Source organism: Rhopilema esculentum, chromosome 14 (genome assembly GCF_057945365.1).
Source record: "Rhopilema esculentum isolate cy_ngs chromosome 14, ASM5794536v1, whole genome shotgun sequence".
In the NCBI taxonomy this organism is placed as follows: Eukaryota; Metazoa; Cnidaria; class Scyphozoa; order Rhizostomeae; family Rhizostomatidae; genus Rhopilema; species Rhopilema esculentum.
The window spans coordinates 11,048,564-11,072,636 of NC_142828.1; the positions used below are offsets into that span (position 1 = coordinate 11,048,564).

General features: G+C 36.2%; 1 protein-coding gene across 2 annotated transcripts; it reads left to right on the forward strand.

Moving 5' to 3' along the window:
* Positions 1-1,243: 1,243 nt before the first annotated feature.
* LOC135696056 (serine/threonine-protein phosphatase 2A 55 kDa regulatory subunit B delta isoform) lies at positions 1,244-15,295 on the forward strand. 2 transcript variants are annotated; one of them, XM_065215325.2, is made up of 9 exons: positions 1,244-1,444; positions 1,556-1,627; positions 2,419-2,516; positions 7,040-7,202; positions 8,282-8,578; positions 8,919-9,083; positions 9,246-9,507; positions 10,547-10,844; positions 11,978-15,295. In XM_065215325.2, the coding sequence occupies exons 1-8, from the start codon at positions 1,417-1,419 to the stop codon at positions 10,821-10,823; spliced, it is 1,362 nt and encodes a 453-aa protein (XP_065071397.1). In that variant the 5' UTR covers positions 1,244-1,416; the 3' UTR covers positions 10,824-10,844; positions 11,978-15,295. The 2 variants fall into 2 exon arrangements, with proteins under 2 accessions (XP_065071397.1, XP_065071396.1); XM_065215324.2 differs by lacking the exon at positions 11,978-15,295 and having other exon boundaries at positions 10,547-11,646.
* The last annotated feature ends 8,778 nt before the right edge of the window (positions 15,296-24,073 follow it).

Sequence of the window (24,073 nt, forward strand, 5' to 3'; positions counted from 1 at the left end):
TCAGAGAGGAGCTAACGATGATTTTGTCTGACTTTTTACCGTTAAATGACGTCATCAGTCACGTGACATTCAGGCATTTTCAAAAAAGTCACCTGGCAGATTATGAAAGCCTGAACTCCCTACTACCAGAATCCGTTGAGAAAGCAAACATTAGCTTGAATGTCAGATTGTCAAGCTATATGTCCTGTCTAAAAGCTTGATTTGACTTTTAGAGTCCTTTCTTGACACAATGCCAGGGCCCTAATTTTTCAGCCAGTCCGCCCCTGTCTCTTTCCCAACGGGACTCTGACCCCGTTTACACGAGAATGGATCCGAACAGGATCGGATCCAAAAGAGTACGGATAGGCCTTGCGTTTACACGGACACTGGTGGATCCGTATACTTTTGGATCCGCTATCCGAACACTTTTGGGATCGCTTTCAGAGGTGATCCCGTATGGATCCGATCTGGATCGGATCCCGTGTAAACAGATGGATCTGGTCCAGATCGGATTCGTCTCCCTTACCTTTCGAAAGTGAGATATTTTTCAATTCAAGGCAGTTTGAATATGTAATCCGTGGCTTTTGGCGCCAGAAAACCGAACATCAAGTTGATAGACTACTGTATTGAAGAATTATTACGAAACTTTGACAATATGTCGTCGTACATTGTCCTCATATTTTCCCAATCCTGCCCTTCTGCAAGCTTCGCAGTTTTGTAATTCAATACTACTTTTAGAAGAAGCGCAGTTTTTTCTTCAGTCCACGAAAACTGACCCTCTGTAACGTTACTTCCCTCCATGTTCAGGTCGAACTGTGTTTTAATCACGCAAGAAGTTCTGAATACGTCATATGAGCGCCACTATTATAAAAGCGCATGCGCGTAACCAATTGAATTCATCTGGATCCGTTCCCGTGTAAACGCAAATGGTTCTGGATCGGATCCCGTGTAAACCCATTGCCATTTCAGGGATCGGATCCAAAAACATCCGGATCCGCCAATATTCCTGTGTCCTTCGGTGAACTTTGCTTCCATTCAGTAAAAATTTTTTTTGATAGTCAGTAGCAATCAAATAACGCCAAGATGAAGGCTTGAACGTAAGTTAGGTTAAAGTTTTAAGTTAATGATTTGCCAAGAAAAGAATTTATTGACGCGTCAAAAATTCTTGAATGAAGTGAATTCTTAGAAGAACCGTTTGCAAGAAATTTGTACTGTTGTTGAAAACCGCTGATGAAACGACCGGCCTGGGAACGTGTTTCTTTCATAGTTTCCGCCACAGTCTCCGCCTCCCTAGTGAAGGGTTGATGTATATAATGGCGCCTTCCAAACTAAGGTACAAGTGCCAGTGGTGATTATCAGTGAGCATCCATGACATCGTGTGTCGAAAGCTGGATGTTTCATGATTAAAAGAATACATGATATCTTTGAAGGAATCTTATGGTAATCTTCGTGAATATGACCTCAGGTAATAATTTAAATACAGATCCTAGACATCTTGGAACTGCTCTTGTCCTATTGATAGGCATTTCCTGGTATTTAGGCCTAATTTGACCAATGCATTTTTATATTTCTTTAGTTACGGAAGATGCACCAGTGAAATGGTGTTTTTCGCAAGTGAAAGGCACTGTCGAGGAAGATATTACCGAAGGTTTGTTCATTTAGCATCAATATTTCTGTTTTTCCAGCCATCTTCTTTCCTGCAGGGGCGCGACTCCAAATATGGGATTTCTCAAGGGGCAATAAAGTTACAAGTGTTACGGAGCCATTTATTGCACATTGCCCATATTGTTTTCTACTATTTGTGCGCCAAAAGGCGAGAGTGGCTCACTTTGCAACGCAGACCTCAGTGTGCCTAAGATGATAACTTAGTCTAGGGTCTGCAGAAAGAGATGCAGCATTGACATATTTGCTGATTAATAAAGACTGGCATATTTTCCCCTTCATTTGGGGAAATTTAGAAAAACCCACCTACACCCACTGCAGCCACTACAGTACAATATATTACTTTACTAAAAGACTGCATCAGGTTCCTCTCGTGCAAGACACCCATCCATAGTTAAATGTTCTCTTTTCAGTTTTCACAAACTTCATTACGTGTGCAGTGTTTGAGCACATTTTTGCTTAAATTATTTGTTTTTGCAGTGTTAAGAACTGGTTTATCCTCTTTGTGAATTCTTTCTGACTGCCAAAGAGTGCCAAAGAAACTTAAAGCAATTGGAATACACTTTTGTGTAGACTGAAGTGTATAGGCTTATTCTGCAGAAATTTCTTGCACCCTTCCAACTCAATATATTATGTAGAATATACTAAGTATCAAAAGTGATTACTTTGTAGCCTCTATGGTTGAAATCTCTATCAGAACTTGAAATCCTATAAATTTTTTCATAGCATAAAAAAGAAAATTTTCTGCATGCAATATAATTATCTTGGCCTTTACAGCTGACCTTATATCAACTGTTGAGTTTAACCACAATGGTGAATTATTGGCAACTGGTGATAAAGGAGGAAGGATTGTTATTTTTCAGAAGGATGGTGCTGTAAGTTATGACATTTTTTGTTGTTCTGCAGTTCCCCGCAAAATATTTCAGATGCAGTTCCCCGCAATCCCTCTTACCACCAAGCATGGTGGCAGTCTTCATGAAACCCTTTAAAATGTTAGTATTCTGGTCCCCACTTTCAATTGTGTCTCATCAAGACGGATAAGAAAACGGTTTTGAAAACAGTGCAATTTGAAAATGGCACAACATGTTTCAGTGCAAACGCTTGAAACAAAACAATTCTATACCAGATTTCCCTCTCTTTGAATCCAGAGTGCTATCATTCTGTTTCAAAGTGTAACCCTTGAGAATTTCATGCCTTTTTCACAACCTGTCCTTTTCCAAATTTTTCTGATTTCATATGAAAACGATACAACATTGAATAATTTGTGGAAAAACGGGCCATATTGCCTAAGCCCTTCTGGGGAGGGTTGTTTAGCATTGCATTGTGCTCCACTTATTTTTAACCTTGCCAATGGTAGGAGCTGTATACTGAAATCACTGTTGTAAAACCAATAGCCTACAGAAAGCAAGCTTTCCAGCATGGGTCTTCAGCAGATTCTTTCACATAAAAACTGCAGCTCCTTAGAATGATGTATGCCTGATGATCTGATATTTTGCACAAAGTCTTTGTTACATATTGCTTATTGCCATGGGCCTAAATAGTGTAGCCTAAAATGTCATTGTTGCCCCATTTCAGGAATATGGCGAGCTCCTTTGTGTCCCCTTAATTTTTCTTGCTTAAGACTCAAAATTTATGAGTGTAGATCAGAAGACATACTGCAAAAATCTTGTCTAAACTGGATACCTTTTGTTTAAAAATTCAGCTTAATTCACCATTATAAAATTGATATTTAAGAAACATTTGCATGCTAACACAGGTCTATGCTAAAAAATGTGACTTAGTTTTTACAAGCACTGGGCTAGAAGATAATTGCAAATTGGTGTATAATGATGGTTTCTGCAACCTTGGATGTATAAATGAAATTTTCCGAACTACTACAAGCCCTGATGCTATGGTCATTTGGTCTGTGTTTGATTGCATTCAAATGTTCTCACAACAGCTTATCAAAATGATTGGTGAACCAGTAAAGATAAAGAGCAGTACAATGAGCAGTACAATGTATTGGAAGATTAAGTTGATTGGCATTAAAAATTTAAGAAAGAATAACTGAAATACGCTTCCTTTCTATTAGAAATGAAGATCAACTTGGAGTACTCCAGTTTATTAATGGTATAGGAAATTCCAATACTGATTCTTTCTTAGGAGTTTGTTAATCGGAAAAAGCACAGAAGAGTGAAAAATAACTTGATATAAATCGGCGAATAACATATGCATAAACCTCAAAGCATAAATGGAAGCAAAAATGCAGATCGAAAGTAGCGAGAGAGTTCTTAAAGGGTGAATGAATGGTTACATGTTTTTGACAAATTCCAAACGCTCACCTTGAGTCAAAGAGCAAAAATGAATCATTTCTGAAACTTTTTAAATTTTTTCCCGATTGCCATTTTGTTGTTTCTTATAGCGTGTTTCTTATAAAAAATGAGTGTATTCGTAACACAAATTTCATACTTGAAAATGTTGTCTAACAATTCTCATTCTTGCTATTCTACTCTATCTGTTTTTCCTTTCCTGCACAACCATTTACTATTCCATTGCTAGTTTTAACAGGTAATACTCTAGTTTGTTAACACTTGATGTCAAACGAAACAGAAATTTCCTTTTTATAACGATATTTTAAAAACCATATATCTATTTGACACAAAGTTATTTATGAATACCCTGATGTATAGCGATAGGTAGTTAAAACATTAGGGAGTGAGACAAAACAGATTCAATGAGAGCAATGTTATAAACAACTGCATGGGCAGAAAAAAGCCCTTGCAAAATTTTTTTGTGTGGGGTTTGTGTGGGCGCGGGCTAGAAAGACCTGTGTGGGGCGAGTGTGATCGCACGCCTTTCCCCGGAAGGCTTGGTGTTTGGTCAATTTTGACAAGATCTTGAATGCACCAACAGCCCCACATCTCAGGAACAGGTGTGCAAAAATTACCCAAAACTGCCAGGCAGGCCAGAACTATCAAATTTCCAGGATTTGAATTGATTTCCGCTAGTCTTTAGGTGCACCCTCAATGATGCCATGTCTGCATGATGAGTGCTTCATTGCCATGCTCTGCATATTGGACTCATATTGTCCATAATAGTTTTATACCAAATTTTCTGGAAGGCAAAAGAACTACTGTAATTCCTTGGTGTGGGCTTATTTGAAGCTGGGGACATATTTAGCAGCAACCAAAATATTTACAGGGTAAGTTTTCTTCCTCTTTTTGAGGCTGATCAGTAATGCAGATATATTGGGATAAACCTATTGCTGTCATGGCAATGGGGGCTTAATCAAGGGCAGAAGCTTATGTCACAAAAATTACTTTAGAATGGGGCCTTATTCGAAGGTGGGGATTTGTTCAAAGACTTTAGTTGCAAAGTTTTTTTGCTGCAAATTTGGCTTAATGATTAAGTATGGTTTTCTTCAACCCTTACCCTTACCTGGAACTTTATACTTGTCCACATGGCCCTCCACTAGAGCATAGTACTGTGTTGCCAAAGCTTCAGAAAGATTTTGAATTGCTGAATGTCTGTAAGAGCACTGAAGCTCCATTATATAACCTAAAAATTAACGAAAAACTGTTTTCTATTGCTTATTGAAGTTATGTACTATAGAATGTAATTGTAGAAAAATTAATGTTGAAACACAAACGATGTTTAGAAATTGAGCAATAGCAAGAATGAAGAACATCAAGACTCAACAATTTAATTTTCACAAAATATTTAAATATTTGTTGGTGTTAGAACATTTGTCTGATCACATTAAGTGTAAAAATTTACACCAAAGCATATATATTTCTACATATATCGCATAAAGGACTTTATGACAGACCTGTAAACAGTAATATTCACTTGTGTTTGTGCTATACAGACATGAACAAATTGTATCCTTGTCTATGAACATTAAGCAGGAACAATACAAATAATCGATTGAAATTATATAATTGATATAAACAAAGAAGTTCAAGCAAAAGGGCCAGCTACTAATGTACTTTAAAATATGTTCAGGCATAGAACCTAGACAACAAATGGCAAATAAATACAGTCCTGGTAATATGGAACTTATCTGCATGAAGGTAATTGCAGGCCTTCTCCAATAGTTAAAGCAAAAAAGAGGTACTCAAAAGCTGAATCTGTTTAAAAACCTTCAAAGAGAGGATATGTGATCAGATAAAAATGGAGTAATAAAACAACTTACCCCAGAAACCGTATCAAGATAAATCATACAAAAGAAGTTAGAAAAGTACTTTGAAAATAATTAACAAGAAATTAAATTAAGTAGACAAACTTAAATTAACTGATTTTGCATATTATTTAACTGAAGGACAGCAGAGACAAATCTTTTATGGACTACTGTTAAAAGCTCTGTGCAAGCTGGGCTGTTTTTCCTAACTTGCTACCTGATATCAGGGGCAGCAGCCTATGTGCAGAGTGCATCTTTGGCAAGTTCAGCATACTTGAATGTGTGTTTTAATGTTGATAACAACAAAATGAAAACCTTATGTCATTTCCTTTTACAAAGCAATTGGTAACATATTTGTTATCCGGGTGTCAACTCTTTAAATGTTTTGAAGGATCACAACAGGCTGTCAGTTTGCACGGCTATCAGTTTACTACTGCTGCATCACTGCGTCACGTATTTAGATTCTGCCAAAATGTCTTCCTTACTTCATATGGAGGGAGTTTCAAGCTAAGCTCAAGAAAGTAGAAATTGTGCTGCAGAAAGTTGCAATTAAATTCAATTTAATATTGATTAAGAGATGGAAGGGTCCAAAGGAAGTTTTGTTTTGTTTTATTTATTATCTGACCAATTTACCCAGTAGCTTGATGAGTTTTTTTTGTTTTGATTATAACAAAACAGCTGCTAACAGGGACCATAATAACCAAACATGAATTTGAGGAAAAAATGTTTTTATCAAAAAATGAAAGTGTTTACGCTTTGACCACCTTCTTCTGTTCACTTCAAAATTGTCCATTATTTAATAATTAGCATCAAACATGACCTAACATTTTAGCTTTGAAGTGTTGATCTTTGTTATTTGATCTTTGATCTTCCCTAACTGTGATCTTTGATGGAAACCCATTGTTGCATGATTTTTGGACCTTGAACCATTTATTGACAGGCTACATTGCAACGAATGTTCACGAAACAAAAAAAGACAAGATATTGTTGGTTCATGTTACTTTTGAGATACAAGGACTGGCATTAAATTAAGTAGACAAAAGTCGCTGAAATCTGACGATGCTTGTCATTTTTATAATAGAAAGCATAACAAATAACAAAGTGTTAAATTCGTGGTTAACTCGTTTTTTTGAATACTAATGATAGAACACTGATGCAGTCAGTATTCCTGTTGATACAAATACTGAAAACTATCCAGATTAAATTTTTACCAGGTTTGTTTCTTTTTCTTCCATGCAGCCAAAGACATCTCCTCATTATGGTGAATACAATGTTTACAGCACCTTCCAAAGTCATGAGCCAGACTTTGATTATCTCAAAAGTTTAGACATTGATGAAAAAATCAATCAAATAAAATGGTTGAAGAAGTGTAATGCTGCACATTTCTTACTTTCAACCAATGGTGAGTGAGACATTTTTAGATATGCATAGAAATGGTATATACATAGACATGATTATATGTATAGTCTGGTTAGTTGCAAATTTGTCTATTGCTTTAGCCAGAAAGGTTCTCAAAGTTATGTTTAACTGTCTTTTCAAAATTATGTATCAAATTTTCAAAATCTGAAAAACTCCAGCATTTGCTATGAAAATTGTTTTTGAATTTAATAAAAATTGAAGGGAATCATTGCAGAATGTCAAAAAACCTGTTTTTATTTTGTTCAGTAGCCATACAGAACCACAGTAATCTGCATTTGAATTTTTTTATCAAATGCAATTTTGAGCAGTTGTATTTTATATTCTAACACACATGATGTTAATTCACTGACAGAATCAAATGCCTTTTGATAACTTTGCAAGCCTCCATTTTCTGGCTCTGGGACAATATCTCACTGGCCCCTATTCAATGTCATTGCTTCATACAATATGCTAGTGTTTGTTTTAAATCAAGCTATGTTTATATCTCATAGCAATTGGAGTATTATATACTTTTTAAAATTAAATTAACTTAATGCCACTCTCTAACATTTATCTGGATGAAGCAAACTATATTATACTATTTTTGTTAACTGTATATGGTAAAGAGATTCAAAAGTATTCTAAACAGTGACCAGTTTATGTCAAACATCCATTTTCTATATTCATTAAGGCTTTTTTTAACCATGTTCTGATGGCAAATATGTCTCTTCTTTTATATACGCAAAAAATGTTTACTTATGACTGGGTATTAAAAGAGTTAATACTGTAGGTGTACATCCTGCATCTTACAGGTATAATTTTCATTGTAGGAATCAATTCCTGGTTTGATTTTTTTGCAGAAATCATGTATATATATAAAGTTTTTTAAAGCTCTGTTTCAATGACAAATTCACTGTTCAGTTTGTAATCTAGCATGCACGAGTTTATTAGAGCCGGTCTTCTGGATTTTCCATTCCAATTATGTAGGTAATTCCTGCATATGCAATTATTATTTTTCTGTTATCAACCAATAATCAACCTGCCACTAAGAAGATCTCAGTGTCATCTGACTTAATTTTGTAGATAAAACTATCAAGTTATGGAAAATTTCAGAGAGAAATGTTCGTATAGATGGTCCTTTGAACACAAAGACACAGGATGGTACCATGGATCTCAATCCACAAGATATTAGCGTTTTAAAGATTCCTAAATTGCAGCCAACGTCCTTAATGATAGAAGCAAGTCCCAGAAAGATATTTTCAAACGCGCACACTTACCATATTAATTCAATTGCCATCAACAGTGATGAGGAAACCTACCTATCAGCAGATGATTTGAGAATCAATTTATGGCATCTCCAGAGAACAGATCAAAGTTTTAGTATCCTTTCTTTGAGTGCCTGTTGTAAGCATTTCAACGATCTCACTGTTGCTTCATTGTATGTTCTTATTCCATTTTACTGCTGTCTTCTACAGCTAAGCTGTGAAGAGGGTGATTAAAATACTGAGAAATAGATTTAGCCTTTGCTTAAGCTGCTGATTTGGGATTCTCGTCAATTTTTATAATTTGCCAATCGAAGGAAATCACCAAAGTGAATTTGAATATTTTCCTGCAAGTCTTTTTCACTTTTCATTAATAGGCTGTTTGGGAAAGATTTTAAGAAAAGGAGCACCGCATCTTTCAATCTCTAGCCGAATAAATCTTTAACTATACTTTTAAGATATTGTCGATATCAAGCCAGCAAATATGGAAGATTTGACGGAGGTAATCACGGCAGCAGAGTTCCATCCCATTCACTGCAATGTATTTGTTTACAGCAGCAGTAAAGGAACAGTGCGATTGTGTGACATGAGAGAAAGTGCACTGTGTGACAGTCATGCAAAATGTGAGTATTTCTACTCTTCTTGTTTTTTGTTTGTCACCGTTGCATTATGTAGTTCCAAAATCGTTGTTGCGGTAATGTTTTCAAGAAATATCTTTATTGAAAAGTTAGTAAATTTTTTTGGTTTGGACCTGACTTGACATGCCCTTGTTTCTTCTTTGACAGTATTTGAAGAGCAGGAAGATCCACTGACTCGCTCTTTTTTCTCGGAAATAATTTCATCGATAGCAGATGTAAAATTCAGTAACAGTGGCCGCTATATGCTGACCAGGGATTACCTTACAGTCAAGGTTTGGGACCTGAATATGGAGAAACAGCCAGTTGAAACATACCAGGTTCACGAGTACTTAAGAAGCAAACTTTGTGCGTTGTATGAGAATGACTGTATATTTGATAAATTTGAATGTGCTTGGAGCTGCGACGATAGGTAAGTTGACCAGCTATTGTAATTTCATTATCACCCTTTTCAATGTCATCTTTTTGTTGGTGTCAAGTAGGAAGAACAATGTTCCGTCTTTACTGACGAACATTTATCCGTTTTATCTTGAATGCAAAGAACTGGTTCTTAAGATTTTATTTACAAAGTCCTCAGATCAAATTCTTAGCGATTATTAAATACAACGCAATGCAATGCACAATAAAGCCTTTGCAGTGCCACTACAAAACTTATGAGTGAACACAAATTTAGCTTGTTAAGTTGCAGGCGTTTCCTTGACCCTACTCATATCCACAATTATTTTCTGGTTTTCACTGGATACTCATTGAAACTACTTTTCTTTCTTTATTCTAATACCATTGGAATCCAAAATAAACAAAATTTTACCACTTTCATAGCGGGATCTTGCCTCTAATACGCCAGGGAAACCATGTGTAGTTTTTTCAGCACCTTTTTTCGTGGTTCAATACACCAATTTGACTTACGGCCTCATTTTGAAAAATTCTTCAAAATTTATTTGTATAAAATTTTTGACCGCAGATTCAGATTGAGAGCAATGATTTTAGTCTGATTGTAAGTTTTCATTAGCATATTGCTCACGATATTAATTTTATGACGACACAAAGATAAAAACTTTATAAGGGATTTGACCGTGATTGGCGACTAGGGGGTAAAGTTTTCCCCGGAACGATTTTTGCGGTTAAATCCCTTACAAGTTTTCAAACTTCATTTCTCCGTAAAATCTAAAATACAAGCTGAAACGATATGAAAAATGGTATCCCGCCTAAAATTATAGCGATAAAACCAAATCTGAGCTTAAAAAAGTCGTATAATTAAGTTTGGAGAAATTTCCAAAACGAGGTCGTAAGTCGAATTGGTGTATTAACTTTGCTTTTATTTTCTGCCAAATTTTCATTTGCAAATTTTTTGATAGTTGAGAAGGACTTTTCACGATAAATTTAATTGTCTCCTATCTTATTATTCTCACAGAGTTTTCTAGGGTTTTGTAACAAAATTCTCCATTTTTCAGCGAAATACTGACCGGTTCTTATAACAATTTCTTTCGAATATTTGGAAGAGAGCAGAAATCTGGACTGTGTTTAGAAGCAACAAGGGAAAATATGCGGCCAAGACAGTCATTAAAGTCGAAGAAAATCACCACAAGTGGAAAACGTAAAAAAGATGAAATCAGCGTTGAATGCCTAGACTTTAGCAAGAAAATTTTGCACATCGCCTGGCATCCAAAAGACAACATCGTTGCATTAGCTGCTACTAATAATCTTTACCTGTTCCAAGAAAAATTATAGGAGACTGTCATTTTTGTGGCGGTGGGTATTAGTCAACAATGTTTACAGTTGCAACACACAAGTTGATGTTTCTCTCAACTTGTAACGAACCGAAGCCAACTCGAAATGGTCAACAGCGTTAACATGTGCTTGCATGTTTGTTATTAGCACATGCAGCACCGCCGTTCGACAGTTCGTCTCTCTTAACTTCTTGGATGTTTTCCATTTTTATTTATGTATGTTGAGGCACTTGGAAACTTTGAAAATTTGATCACACTTCCCAAAATACGAAATTGCTATTGTATTGTAAGAATAATGTTGATAACATGTTTCATAGGTTTACTTGAGAAAAAACTTCCCCTCGATTTTTGGGCAGATGATTTGATGTAACCATCGTAGCAAGTTTCAAGGGACGTTATGTCATGCACTGTGTTGCCCTTTTTAGCGAACTTATTGAAGATAATTCAACCCTAATCATGATAAGCGTATCTGAACAAAATGCTATCTACGTTTACTCGTTGTAACTTAATTAGCTATTTCATAGAACAGCTGACATGCTGTAAGCCAATTGACAGAATATAATACCATTACAGGGATGTCCTTTGTTGGACTTGATAGGAACAATGTTGTATCTTTTTTTAAAGATTTGACTTGTACCAGATTGATTACCTTAATGCCAAATTTTTCACGGTACCAACCACATCTCTTTGAGACCTTCAGTTAGCAGTGAGACGATCTTTAAGCCAGCCGTATACCTTCTAGTAACTTGTTTCAAAATTGTCATATATAAAAGGGTGTAATCACTTTCGTGAGTATTATTAAAACACCAAGGAACATAACAACACCAGCAGATGAAAAGTTGTATTTCTCAAATTCTCTCTTTTTCGTGTCCGGATTTTTTTTCTCAGCTTTTTTTCGCCATGGTCCTCTATTAAGAGTGATTTTGAATAAACAAGATGCCTTTCATAATGACCGGCCGGGGAGAAGCTCGTGCTAAGAGCTCTCCTGTTCTACGAAAATTGATATGAAGATTGTTTTGTTAGATGATTGACATCAAACATTTGATCACAGGCGTTGATTTCATTTGCAAACGTAGTAGCTACATTGTTTATCATCCTTCTTACCAATGTGTCTCGCTAACTAATTAAGACTAAAATCAAGTATAACACTTCTAGGTGCACAACTGAGGAAATAGCAATGCTTGATGTCATCAGTTACAGATGAGAGCTTGTCGGAGCTCTCTTTATCATATATTTGGTGACTGGCTCATTTAGAAGATGTTTAAATGAAAACTGCTTTTATCATCGAACCCAACGTTGCAAACGCAGAAGAAAGCAACAACAAATTAATAAGTTTTTAAATATATTTGATATCTTTAAAGTATTCATAGATGGCGCTTGTGTCGGTTATCTGACAATACTTTTTAAGAAAGCTATCTTAACACTTCTTGTTAACACTTCACTGTATGAATCGTTTTATCTGATCGCTAAGTCGTTATCTTAAAAACTCAAGGGTAATAGTATAAACCAAATGCATCGCTTCACCTTATGGAACTAGATCGTGTGCTACAACGGCCGCTCTATCATTCTGAATAAAGGGATTTGTTTTCATCTTTCGCCTTAACGAAGGTAGAGCTTGTTTACGGTGACATCATCTTCCTTTCAGGTTGTGTTTGCCAGCCAATTTGTAAATATACTTTGCATCATTTTCCTCCGCTCTGGAGAGCCATTGTTTACCGTAGGTATGATTCTGGAGGGCTTCAAACTCTTCACGAATGACTCCAGCTCCGAGAAGCTGCTATGCTCGCTGTAGGGAACTCCTATGAAGGATTTATCAGAATTATCAATCATCGGTTGAGCGCAATATTGTTTTCAAGAAAAGATCTGGTCTGAATAGAAACTGTGTTATCATTATATCTGAGAAGAAAAAATAGACAGGCAGTGTTATCATTATATCCCAGTAGAAAAAATGGAGTAGACCTTTCATTTTTATGCTAAATGTGTTATCAAAGTTGTGGTATTAAAGGTAACAAAAGTTTGCTAATTAGTCTAGAGACATTACCCCTCAACTTAAACAATGAAACCATCCAACAAAAGACCATGATGCAATGCATACCGTAAAAGCTCTATTAAGTCCCCGGGGCTTATTTATTTGTTTCAGTCCTAGAGGGGGGGCTAAAAGAGAAGGGGACGTATTAGAGAGAGGGGGGCTTATTAATAATTCAATCTAAAAAATGTAATAAATCTGCCCTTATGCATTTTTGTTATGAAAATTTCATACAAATGCTCTCAAAAACTTGCTAGCAACTTCGAAAGGTTCTGAAAATCAATCAATTATAAAGTCCTCATCTTCTTCAGAGTCACTAGCATCGATTGATATCCCCTGGGGCATCATCCAAACAAATGCAAATGCTCTGACATTGGCGGCTTAAGAGGAGGGACTTAAATAGAGGGGAGGGCTAATTGTAAATTTTTGCAAATAAGGGGGGCTTGAAAGAGAGAAGGGGCTTATTGAGCTTTTATGGTATTTCCTATCCAAGCGGAAGAGATTATTATGAAAAAATGTCTGTCAGAACACATCTACTGGTTTTTAGTTTTCAAGGATTGTGTTATCAATAAAAATAAACTCAAGTTTAGTCTAACAGTATTCAGTCATCAAAACCCTAATGGGAACAGAACATTTCAGATTGTAGTAATATAAAATTATCATTCCATGTGATAGGGAGCATCAATTGTTTACAACGTAGAAAATGTATCACTTTATTAATGTCCCCTCCCTCTTCCAAGCAAGGAGTCCTCATAGTTTAGTAACAAATTTACGAACCATAAATTGTTACTGATCCAGATACAGTTGGCCTTATGTTCCAAAGATCTATGATTCCCGAATTGTGAGTCCAGCCTGTTGGCTTGAACGCGATTATTCTATTGAAATGTGGATTTGATTTTAAATGTGCTTTCAGCCCCTGTTGAGAAATAAAGAGAAACAATTACATGTATCCTAATGAAGAAATTGCTTGGATGAAATTTTTGCTGTAGATAAGCTTGGATAACTTCACGCGGTACTAAATGAAAGCAGGGATGTGGGGGGGGGGGCAGCCCCCTTGTTAAAATTTTCGAAAAAAGAGAATTGTTTGTGCTTGGATACAGCCAAGAATCATATAACGCAAAGAAAGCTGTGAAGAATTGTTACTTCACCAAAGGTCAGTCATTGACGACAGGGTAAGGAAGCAACTGACAGATTCAAAGGCATTGCAAGCTTTATATGTATGAAAATGTACACAAAGTTTGACATATAGACGGAAAATTCTTGAATAATTTCGTACCGAGTACGTTTAGTTGCAGTTTTGTATAGACAGTTGGTTTTTTGCTGCATTTAGAAATGCCTGATTCAACAACCGGTTGATATTATTTGACTCTGTCTTGTCTAGTTTTAATATTTCATGCACTACACTTTTTTTATAAGAACAATACAATTTTTTCAACACTGGATGCTCCTATTTTTTGGATAATTTTAGGCTCTGGTGTTCTTAGTTTTATTTCTTTCAAAATTGATTTTTCTGTATCTACAAACTATGAATACTTCCTGAGTCCAATGAATAACAGTTCTGCATGACATTTTTAGTTAGTAGCACTGTTCATTAGCTGAAAAAATCGCCTCTGTTTTGTTAACACGAGAGAAATTGTTTCAATTCAAAATCCAACTAATTGGTCATTATTATTAAAAAGAAAATTCTTCCTTATCGCTGCCATAAATATTCAAGATGCATTTCTTGCCATTCTTAGAAGGCTGAATCTCAACATTTTTCTCGCTGCCAACGAGAAATTATTTTTAGATATGCCCTTTTACGAATGGTGGCGGCTTTTACTGAACCCTGAGCAATATAAACAATTTGCCTCCTAACTTGCTATAAAGTCCCCCCCCCCGGACTCTTCCCACAGTATCGATGCTCTCATCTCAGTTGCCGCTCAGCGAAGTCGATGTGCCTGGCTGCTCAACCAATGTTCAGAAAAACATCAACTCTTACCATGTTCAAATTGTAATGAATACATGACAAAGAGCGACTTAGAAATTTCGTGGAGCCCCCCTTGTTAAAATTTTACGACTCATCCCTGGATGCATGGGATATCCCTTGGTGGAATGAGTTATATCGGACGCTAGTGACATTAGCGATACGAGCGCAGGATGCTGAAAATGCTAGCCACCAAGGCACATAAGTTGGTAAAAAGAAAACAACTTGTAAAAGATTCCATGAAACCATTCAACTGTGAATGGTGCAAAACATAATGGGATATAAGTGAATGTGTGCCAACAGATTCATTATAGTTTAGGCAACATACCTTAGCGTTTAGACAGTTCATTGGCAAAAGATGAATTTGTGATTGACTCCACTGCTGAGACAAGCGCTTCTCAAGCTCAGGCCATTTATACGAGGCTAGTATTTTCTTTTTACTTCCTTTCACACCGATCATGCAGTCAAGTGCATTGGCGATGGCTGGTGAAAAATTGATATTTCATTAGCCACATGGAAAGCTTAAATGCTCGATCGGTACTTTAACATTCAATTTAAAAAAATTAATTAAATTTAAATAGGGTTGCAAACCCAAAATATTTAAAATAGGTATGTTCGATCGTCCATATATCGAACAATTATTAGCATTTTCTTTTACCAGACAATTCTTTCATATGTTAAAGTGGTAAAATTAAAGACCATCATATCAGCCTTGTGCATAAAAAAGAGTCAAAAATAGCATCGGCGGAAATAGCAATGTGGAATTTCTGGCTATTGGTTTGAATCAAAGGCAACTGTGTGTTTAGAAGAGTTACCTACATAAATGTTCTGATATGGTGCAGTGAAAGGGAAATTTAAATATATAACGCATCAAAAAAGTTCCTAAGTTATCATAGAAAAAATAAATATTTCTGTCAAAATAAATGTTCCAGCTTTATATTATGTCGATTTTGCATCATAAATCTTCTTGCAGCTTTTCAGCAAATACTACAAATACAGCTTTAAATATTAGACAAAGCTGGCCTTGCGAATTCGCTAGGGGCAATTCATCCTTCGACGCTTTATATAATGAAAGGACCTTGGAATTAGACAATCAGAGCGATGTAAAAAAAACGAATAAGAAACATATATCAAGTTATATCTAAATCTGCAGAAAAATCTAATGAGCCTACAGGACCTTGAGATTTTTATAAATTCGGAAGACTAGCTCTATTCCCATGCAAACAAAGAGGGCGTTAACTCCCCTCTCCCTCATGCAATGCTAATTCGCTATCTGAAAAATAGATACAAAATGTATCACTTGTATCTGTACTTTAAATTGCTTCACAACATTTTTAAGGTCCGAGTGAATGTTGCAGCTCGTGTTTAACATCAAACGGAGCAAGACTTTTGGCAAGCGGTGTACATCAGTACATTAAGCAGAGGTGGATTACCAGCCCAATAGCTATAGTTTCGAAACATACTTGGTGAGAGATCGAACCAAATGCATAACCTTACCAAGAAAAATCCTTTCTTTGCCAATAGTATAAGTACCACAAACTATCAAAGTTCTCTTGTTTGCACGAAGGGCTTCCAATGATCTACTAACTGTGAAATCAATTACCCTTTGCTGTGTCGGAAAATTGTATTCGGGGCTGCAGTATCTAAAGTATTTTGAAAAAAACTTGATTAAGAGGGAGCAGATGGAAAGGAAAAATTCTTAAATCTTAAACATATCAAAACATAAGTTGAGTATTTGAAATTGATTTCATTTCTTAAATACGCCAAACTAGCCTAAACATTAAAAAAATACGGCTTTGCCATCCAATACCTCAATGATTGTACAAACTACTGCAACTACCACAACTTATCAGGTTTCAATTCTTATGTTTTACATCAAACCTATTGGTATGAAAAGAACTGTTACATTGAAAGTTGCAGAAATCAACATTCGACCTTTGTCAATTCACGGTGGTAATGCAACAAAGTGGATAGGAAAAGATTAAGCGCAAAATTACGGAGATTTAAAAAAGGTGGGCTCTTGATCTCGCCACCTGATCTGTAAAGTTACATAGATTATGCACGGATGCTACAGAAACAAACAGTGCGATGGAATGTGAATAACAAACATATAGCTAAGCTAAAAAGTTATGAGAAAATCAAATTCGAGTCATTCACTCTGAATCATTAAGAGCCTATTTGAAAAAATCAAAAGTTATATGCTGCATTTGCCAGTTGAAGTGAAAATGAACCATTGCTCAAGCTTGGCTTGTTTTCTTTTTTATTTGAAAATAAAAGAAAAAAAATGATGTTTAGATGCGCACAGAAATCAGTTTAAAAGCAGAACACGCAAAAAGGTAACGATCTTCCAATACTTAACCATCGTAATGAACTGATACAACTACGTAGAATAAAACCAACACCCAGAAGGCTGCCACACATGCTGCATACTGTCATCAGGAACAATACATCAAAGCCTGTAGAGAATTAGCTGGCCGAGTGGCATGCGAGTATAGGAAATGAGGTAAAGTGGCTTGCACTAGAAAAAGTGATAGCCATAATGCCACATTAACAAATTACCAAAGCTGTTAGCTAGAAAGAAGTGACACTATCAGCTAGAAACAAACGATACTATCAGCTAAAAGTAGAAGAAACTGTCAGCTAGAAAGAAGTGACACTATCAGCTAGAAAGAGACGACAATGTCAGCTAAGAATGAGACGACAATGTAAGCTAGAGAGAGACAACACTGTTGGCTAGAATGAGACGATACTGCAATCGAGAAAGAAACGACATTATCAGATAGAAACAAACGATACTATCAGCTAAAAGTAGAAGAAACTGTCAGCTAGAAAGAAGTGACACTACCAGCTAGAAAGAGACGACAATGTCAGCTAAGAATGAGACGACAATGCAAGCTAGAGAGAGACAACACTGTTGGCTAGAATGAGACGACACTGCAATCGAGAAAGAAACGACATTATCAGATAGAAACAAACGATACTATCAGCTAAAAGTAGAAGAAACTGTCAGCTAGAAAGAAGTGACACTATCAGCTAGAAAGAGACGACAATGTCAGCTAAGAATGAGACGACAATGTAAGCTAGAGAGAGACAACACTGTTGGCTAGAATGAGACGATACTGCAATCGAGAAAGAAACGACATTATCAGATAGAAACAAACGATTCTATCAGCTAAAAGTAGAAGAAACTGTCAGCTAGAAAGAAGTGACACTACCAGCTAGAAAGAGACGACAATGTCAGCTAAGAATGAGACGACAATGCAAGCTAGAGAGAGACAACACTGTTGGCTAGAATGAGACGACACTGCAATCGAGAAAGAAACGACATTATCAGATAGAAACAAACGATACTATCAGCTAAAAGTAGAAGAAACTGTCAGCTAGAAAGAAGTGACACTACCAGCTAGAAAGAGACGACAATGTCAGCTAAGAATGAGACGACAATGCAAGCTAGAGAGAGACAACACTGTTGGCTAGAATGAGACGATACTGCAATCGAGAAAGAAACGACATCATCAGATAGAAACGAACGATACTATCAGCTAGAAATAGAAGAAATTGTCAGCTAGAAAAAAGTGACACTATCAGCTAGAAAGAGACGACAATGTCAGCTAAGAATGAGACGACAATGTAAGCTAGAGAGAGACAACACTGTTGGCTAGAATGAGACGATACTGCAATCGAGAAAGAAACGACATTATCAGATAGAAACAAACGATACTATCAGCTAAAAGTAGAAGAAATTGTCAGCTAGAAAGAAGTGACACTATCAGCTAGAAAGAGACGACAATGTCAGCTAAGAATGAGACGACAATGTAAGCTAGAGAGAGACAACACTGTTGGCTAGAATGAGACGATACTGCAATCGAGAAAGAAACGACATTATCAGATAGAAACAAACGATACTATCAGCTAAAAGTAGAAGAAACTGTCAGCTAGAAAGAAGTGACACTACCAGCTAGAAAGAGACGACAATGTCAGCTAAGAATGAGACGACAATGCAAGCTAGAGAGAGACAACACTGTTGGCTAGAATGAGACGACACTGCAATCGAGAAAGAAACGACATTATCAGATAGAAACAAACGATACTATCAGCTAAAAGTAGAAGAAACTGTCAGCTAGAAAGAAGTGACACTATCAGCTAGAAAGAGACGACAATGTAAGCTAAGAATGAGACGACAATGTAAGCTAGAGAGAGACAACACTGTTGGCTAGAATGAGACGATACTGCAATCGAGAAAGAAACGACATCATCAGATAGAAACGAACGATACTATCAGCTAGAAATAGAAGAAATTGTCAGCTAGAAAGAAGTGACACTTTAAGCTAGAAAGAGACACTATCAGCTAGCAATCCATTTCAGTAGCTACACCTTGGGACTTGGGAAGATTTATGGCGGACATTAGCTGCAGAAAGGGACAAAAAGGATAACTGGCCATCAAAACAAAGTGAACAGGAAAGATATAGAAAAGATGGATATACGCAAGCTCCATGGAAATTCTCAAAAGATCTGTAACTTTTCAATTACTAAGGTTCAGTTGGCAGTACTGTCCTGCTTACTTCATTCAAACTTAAACTAATTCCAGGATCCAGGCAATTTTAGTGAACAAATAACAACACCTTGGCTAAGTTCAGTGTAAAAATGCAGGTAAAACAACTTACGTTGTGTCTAAGTAGAGAACATCAGTGTTTTTGCTCTTCAAAGCTGGATGCTCCCACATTGATGGAACTGCGCGAAAATCGCCTTAAAGATTAATACAAATCTCTCAGCCTTAGCATTTCTTAAAGAAAAACCCGTGTTGTGCTAAATTTTATCATCACTGGCGTAAAATTCATGCTTGGATGAAGGCTTTTGATGAAGACCTTGGATAGGAGAGGGAGACATTTGTTGGGGGAGCTAGACGCAATTATTGAGATATTGGTTACAAAAAAATGCTTTGCGTTGTTGTCAGCTAGCAGAAAATCAAAGATTTTCTCAAATTTCTTTAACCGAAGTCCATTTAATATTAATGCTAAAGACAATTTTAAAAATTGACAGGGCCGAGTAACAAAAATCTCAGGTAACTTAAGGTGCATCCTTTTTCTCAACTGCTGACTTTTTGCTAGCGTTAAAAAATATCTCATTTTGCAAATCTTCAATTTTTGTGAAGCACTTCATTGCCTGTTGAAAGTTCTACTGTATTGAAAGTATTTGAACATGAAATTAAAGACAGATTTCATTCAAAACTTGACATCTCTTATGCTGCCAATGTTTTCATGGAATACGTTGCAATGGGTTACCTGTGTGCAGAATTCTTTGGCCATTAGAAAGTACAAAAAGAATCATGACGGATCCAGGACAACTATAATAGAGAAGTAAAGGTTAACAAAAATCAGCCCATTAATATTTATACATTTTAGAAAAATTGGTACTGTATTTGTAAAAATTCACCGTGGCAAAATTGTCATTGCATCCCTTAAATCAAAGCTTTAGTGCCACATCACTCGAAGGGTTTGGGTAATCTGAGTAAAGTTGTGAGACAATGTCCTTTCATATTACCAAAATGCATCTTTTGACACATTTCAGAGCTGCACTATTTTATCATACATACTAGCTTCCATAGATACTGAAAGAAAGTGCTCGACCTCTCCCATATCAAGTATCTATCCCTTTTTAAAGGAATTAGATAGACCTTATTTTGGCTAAGCTAGAGCTAGCTGCTCCCCATGCTCTTGGCATTAAAAATACCAACAGCTACACTTATCAAGAAACTGTAAAACAGGAGTGAACAAGGTATCACCTACTGATTAGCATCCAAAAGAGTAACTTTAACACCCTCAATTTCTATCTCTTCATTAACTGGCAAAGTGTGGACGTGTTGTGGATCAACCTTCAACTGTGTGCATACTAAGGAAGCAGTGATCTGCAGCAAAAACATAGGCAAATGCTTTACAGGAATTTAAGAAAGCATTACAACATTATTCAAGAAATAAATATTTTGCCAGAATATCCAACTTAAGTAAATTAAAATTGTAAAGATTTCATACATAAGACATAAAACTACTTCAGGCCTGGCCGTTTGAGGCCAGCGATAGCTCGCGCTCGCCTCCACCCTCCCCTTGCAACCTGAGGCGAGTTATGAATTGCTCTCCTAAACAGAACATGAAGGGAGAATCGCTCCCCTAAAATTTCCATTCATTTGCCCCTTTCCTATTCAGAGAACCCTGAAAACGTACAAGGGTTAATTGGTTTATTTTTGTAACAGCAATTTCTCCCGTCATTGCATTTTTTGCAATTAACTTTTTGCTTGTTGGGCGGTTTTTTATCATAGGCATAAACTTCGATCTATTCTGAAAAGGATCGTTAACGGAAAAGTACGTTTGTAGCGATTAGAACCTTTCAATCTTAATAAAACAGGAATATTTTTGGAAGGAAAGTCGAAGAAATTGGTAGGAATTGTAGATTGGGGATATAATAAGACAGCAGGTCCCTTCCAGCAATAGAAACAAAACTATCCTTCAAAGAGAACAAGGTACTCTGTTTTGCAGATCAAAAACGACAACCAAAACATGGAATTCCACTATCCAGCAGCATTTACTAAAAAACCCAGATTGGGTGAAAAACTATAACGGCGACATGTTTCGCGTTATTGGCAAAGCCTGATCATCGTTCCATCTAGCAGTGTGTGAACATATCTACTACATAAACATGACCGACTGCTTTTGTGTAGACATAACCTCAACAGCCATGTGCTTGCGTTTCCTGATTGGCCTATTTCGATCCAAAACTGGGTATTTTAGCGTAGAGTTCTCCATCTATGTTCTGACGTTTTATTCTCTGAAGAGTGCTAGACGTATAACTTCAGCTTGGTTTAAATTTTTTTTTTCAAAGCCATTTTAAAATTCTGTGCAATAAAATAATTGTTTTGCAAGAGAATTGTTGTTTTTGCGTTGTGCCAGCTTTACAAAAAACTGAAAGAGTCTGTTCTTATGAATACTTCAAGTAAAGGGGGTGCCTAAGTCACGGTTGAAGCAAATAAAAATTGAAAGGAGTAAAACAGCACACTCCTGACCGAGGCTATTACATTAAGGCAACCGACAGATACTAAAGGGGCTTATTAAGTCATCTGTCGATTGTCTTTAAAGTACACATTCTATGTGTTACTGATCTAGCTCGCCTCAGCAAATGAGGGGAGCAATTCACAGCTCACCTATGAAAATACAAACAGCCAGGCCTGCTACTTTCCTAACAATGAGACTTCATTGGATATTCAGCTATACATAAATACTAATTGGCTGGAAAACACTGTCTAGAAAAGAAAGAAAGACTCTTACCTTGGAGCAATACAAATTGTTTCTGAAAGTCTTTTTCAGGCCCAAATAATGGTCAAAGTGAAAGTGACTTAGAAAGTAGGCTATACAACCAGGAATACTTCCATAATTAAATGCATCTACAGTTATAGATGTACCTGAAACAAAACATTAGCTTGGAAAACATCTTGTCTTAAAGTGGACAAGTAAAATAACTATAAAAGGAAATTAATACAGCAATGCCCAATCTAAGGCTTAGACCACTGATTCCAGGCATCATGAAGCCACAAGACAGTTTATATAAATGTAAAAAAATGCTAAAGACAGAACTGCACTTTGGTTTTGAAAAGCACTGCACGACCTGCAACTTATTGAAAATACAAAAAGTGGAAAAGGAGCAATAATGGGTACTTTGCCCCCAAGCCACTGTTTTTCACTGTGTGCAGTAAAGATTAATTTTGGATCCCCCTGGCCTTATGATCCCAAACATCCCTCTTTTCAGAAAACACACTCACTTTCCAAATTGAAACTTGAGAAGTCTGACTTACTTTGTGCTTGGGTGTTTGAAACTGTTAATTCCCCTCACTGCTAATAGAGAATAAGCTAAAAGTCTTGGCTGGAAATTTTTTGTTGCTGCAATGATCCTAATGGCATAGGCCAGTTAATGACATTTGTTGCAGGCAACGCCCTTTCCAGCACCCAACTTTTAGAATGGTGTGCAGTGCAACCACATAGCTGTAGATTTCGGCTAGGGTGGGCAAACTTGTGCAAGAAACATACCTGAGGGGGGCTTGCTTTTACAAAAAACAAATAAATAACAAACAGATAGAATTCAGTTAGAATTTTTGACACTAATTGATTCCACAAAATCCAAAGACAATAAATTATCATCCTAGTTCTACAACATCTAAACATTATCTTGCAAAAGATTTTTTTAATTATCATGTTGTGTGTGACAAAACCTATGACTATAGCTTATAATCAAATTTTAGAAAGTCTATAAAGTTTTAAAAGTATCTAGATTATCCATGATAACCCAGCTACGTGTTGGGCTAAGTTTTCATTAATTTCAGCATTATTTCAGAGATACCTTGAACCCCTTCTGTCTTTGTCATTCAATGCATGCTATCAAATGGTCAGGCATTGCCACGCACATGGAGGGAGCAAATAATGCCATCAAATTGGCCTATGCATGAGTAAGATATTTGACCATTGGTTTTGACCTTCCTAGGACTGCAGTTCTTCAAAGAAATGTTGGAAGTTTTGCTTCTAGTATCTGAGCAAAATTATTCTTTTTATTTGATTGGAGGAGACAACATGTTGTATACTGATTGAAAATTGCACACAAGTGGCAAATGTAACGCAATTTTGTATAATACATTCCTTTTCATCAAAAATTTCACATTATGGAAAATGTCTTTAGAAATTTCTCACGAGTATAGTTTCTCCAAACACATTTGGTACAGACTTTTTGCTTGTAACAGCTTTTCATGCTTGAATGAGGTTTATTTGCTATAGGTGTAAAATTTAAAAACCAATCTAGATTTTAATTTCATAATGGCACCAAGGTATCTGGTCTTACTGGCAATAAAAAATACATTTGATGTGTTTTCTTTGTATTAGAAATAAATTATTGGTACCTGGAATCTTTTTGTAGAAAGGACAGCTTTTTTCTGTTTAAAACTCTGTTCACCATAGTCTTTGGTGGTAGTTGAAAGACTACTGACAGCATTTGTTTGAAGCTTGTTTTTTACACCAAAGTATGAGTTTAAATTTGTCTGAAACTTATTTTTCATACCCTTTTTCTCCAGGTTGTTTACAGATGAATTCTGGGTTCCTGGATTCAGGTTGCCCATGATATGATTAGTGGAACTGTTAAATTTGTTGTCAATTTTTGAATGACATGTACCAGTGACAGCAGATTCATCTGCATTAGCAACAGATGAAAATGAGTCTCCATCAGCATCATC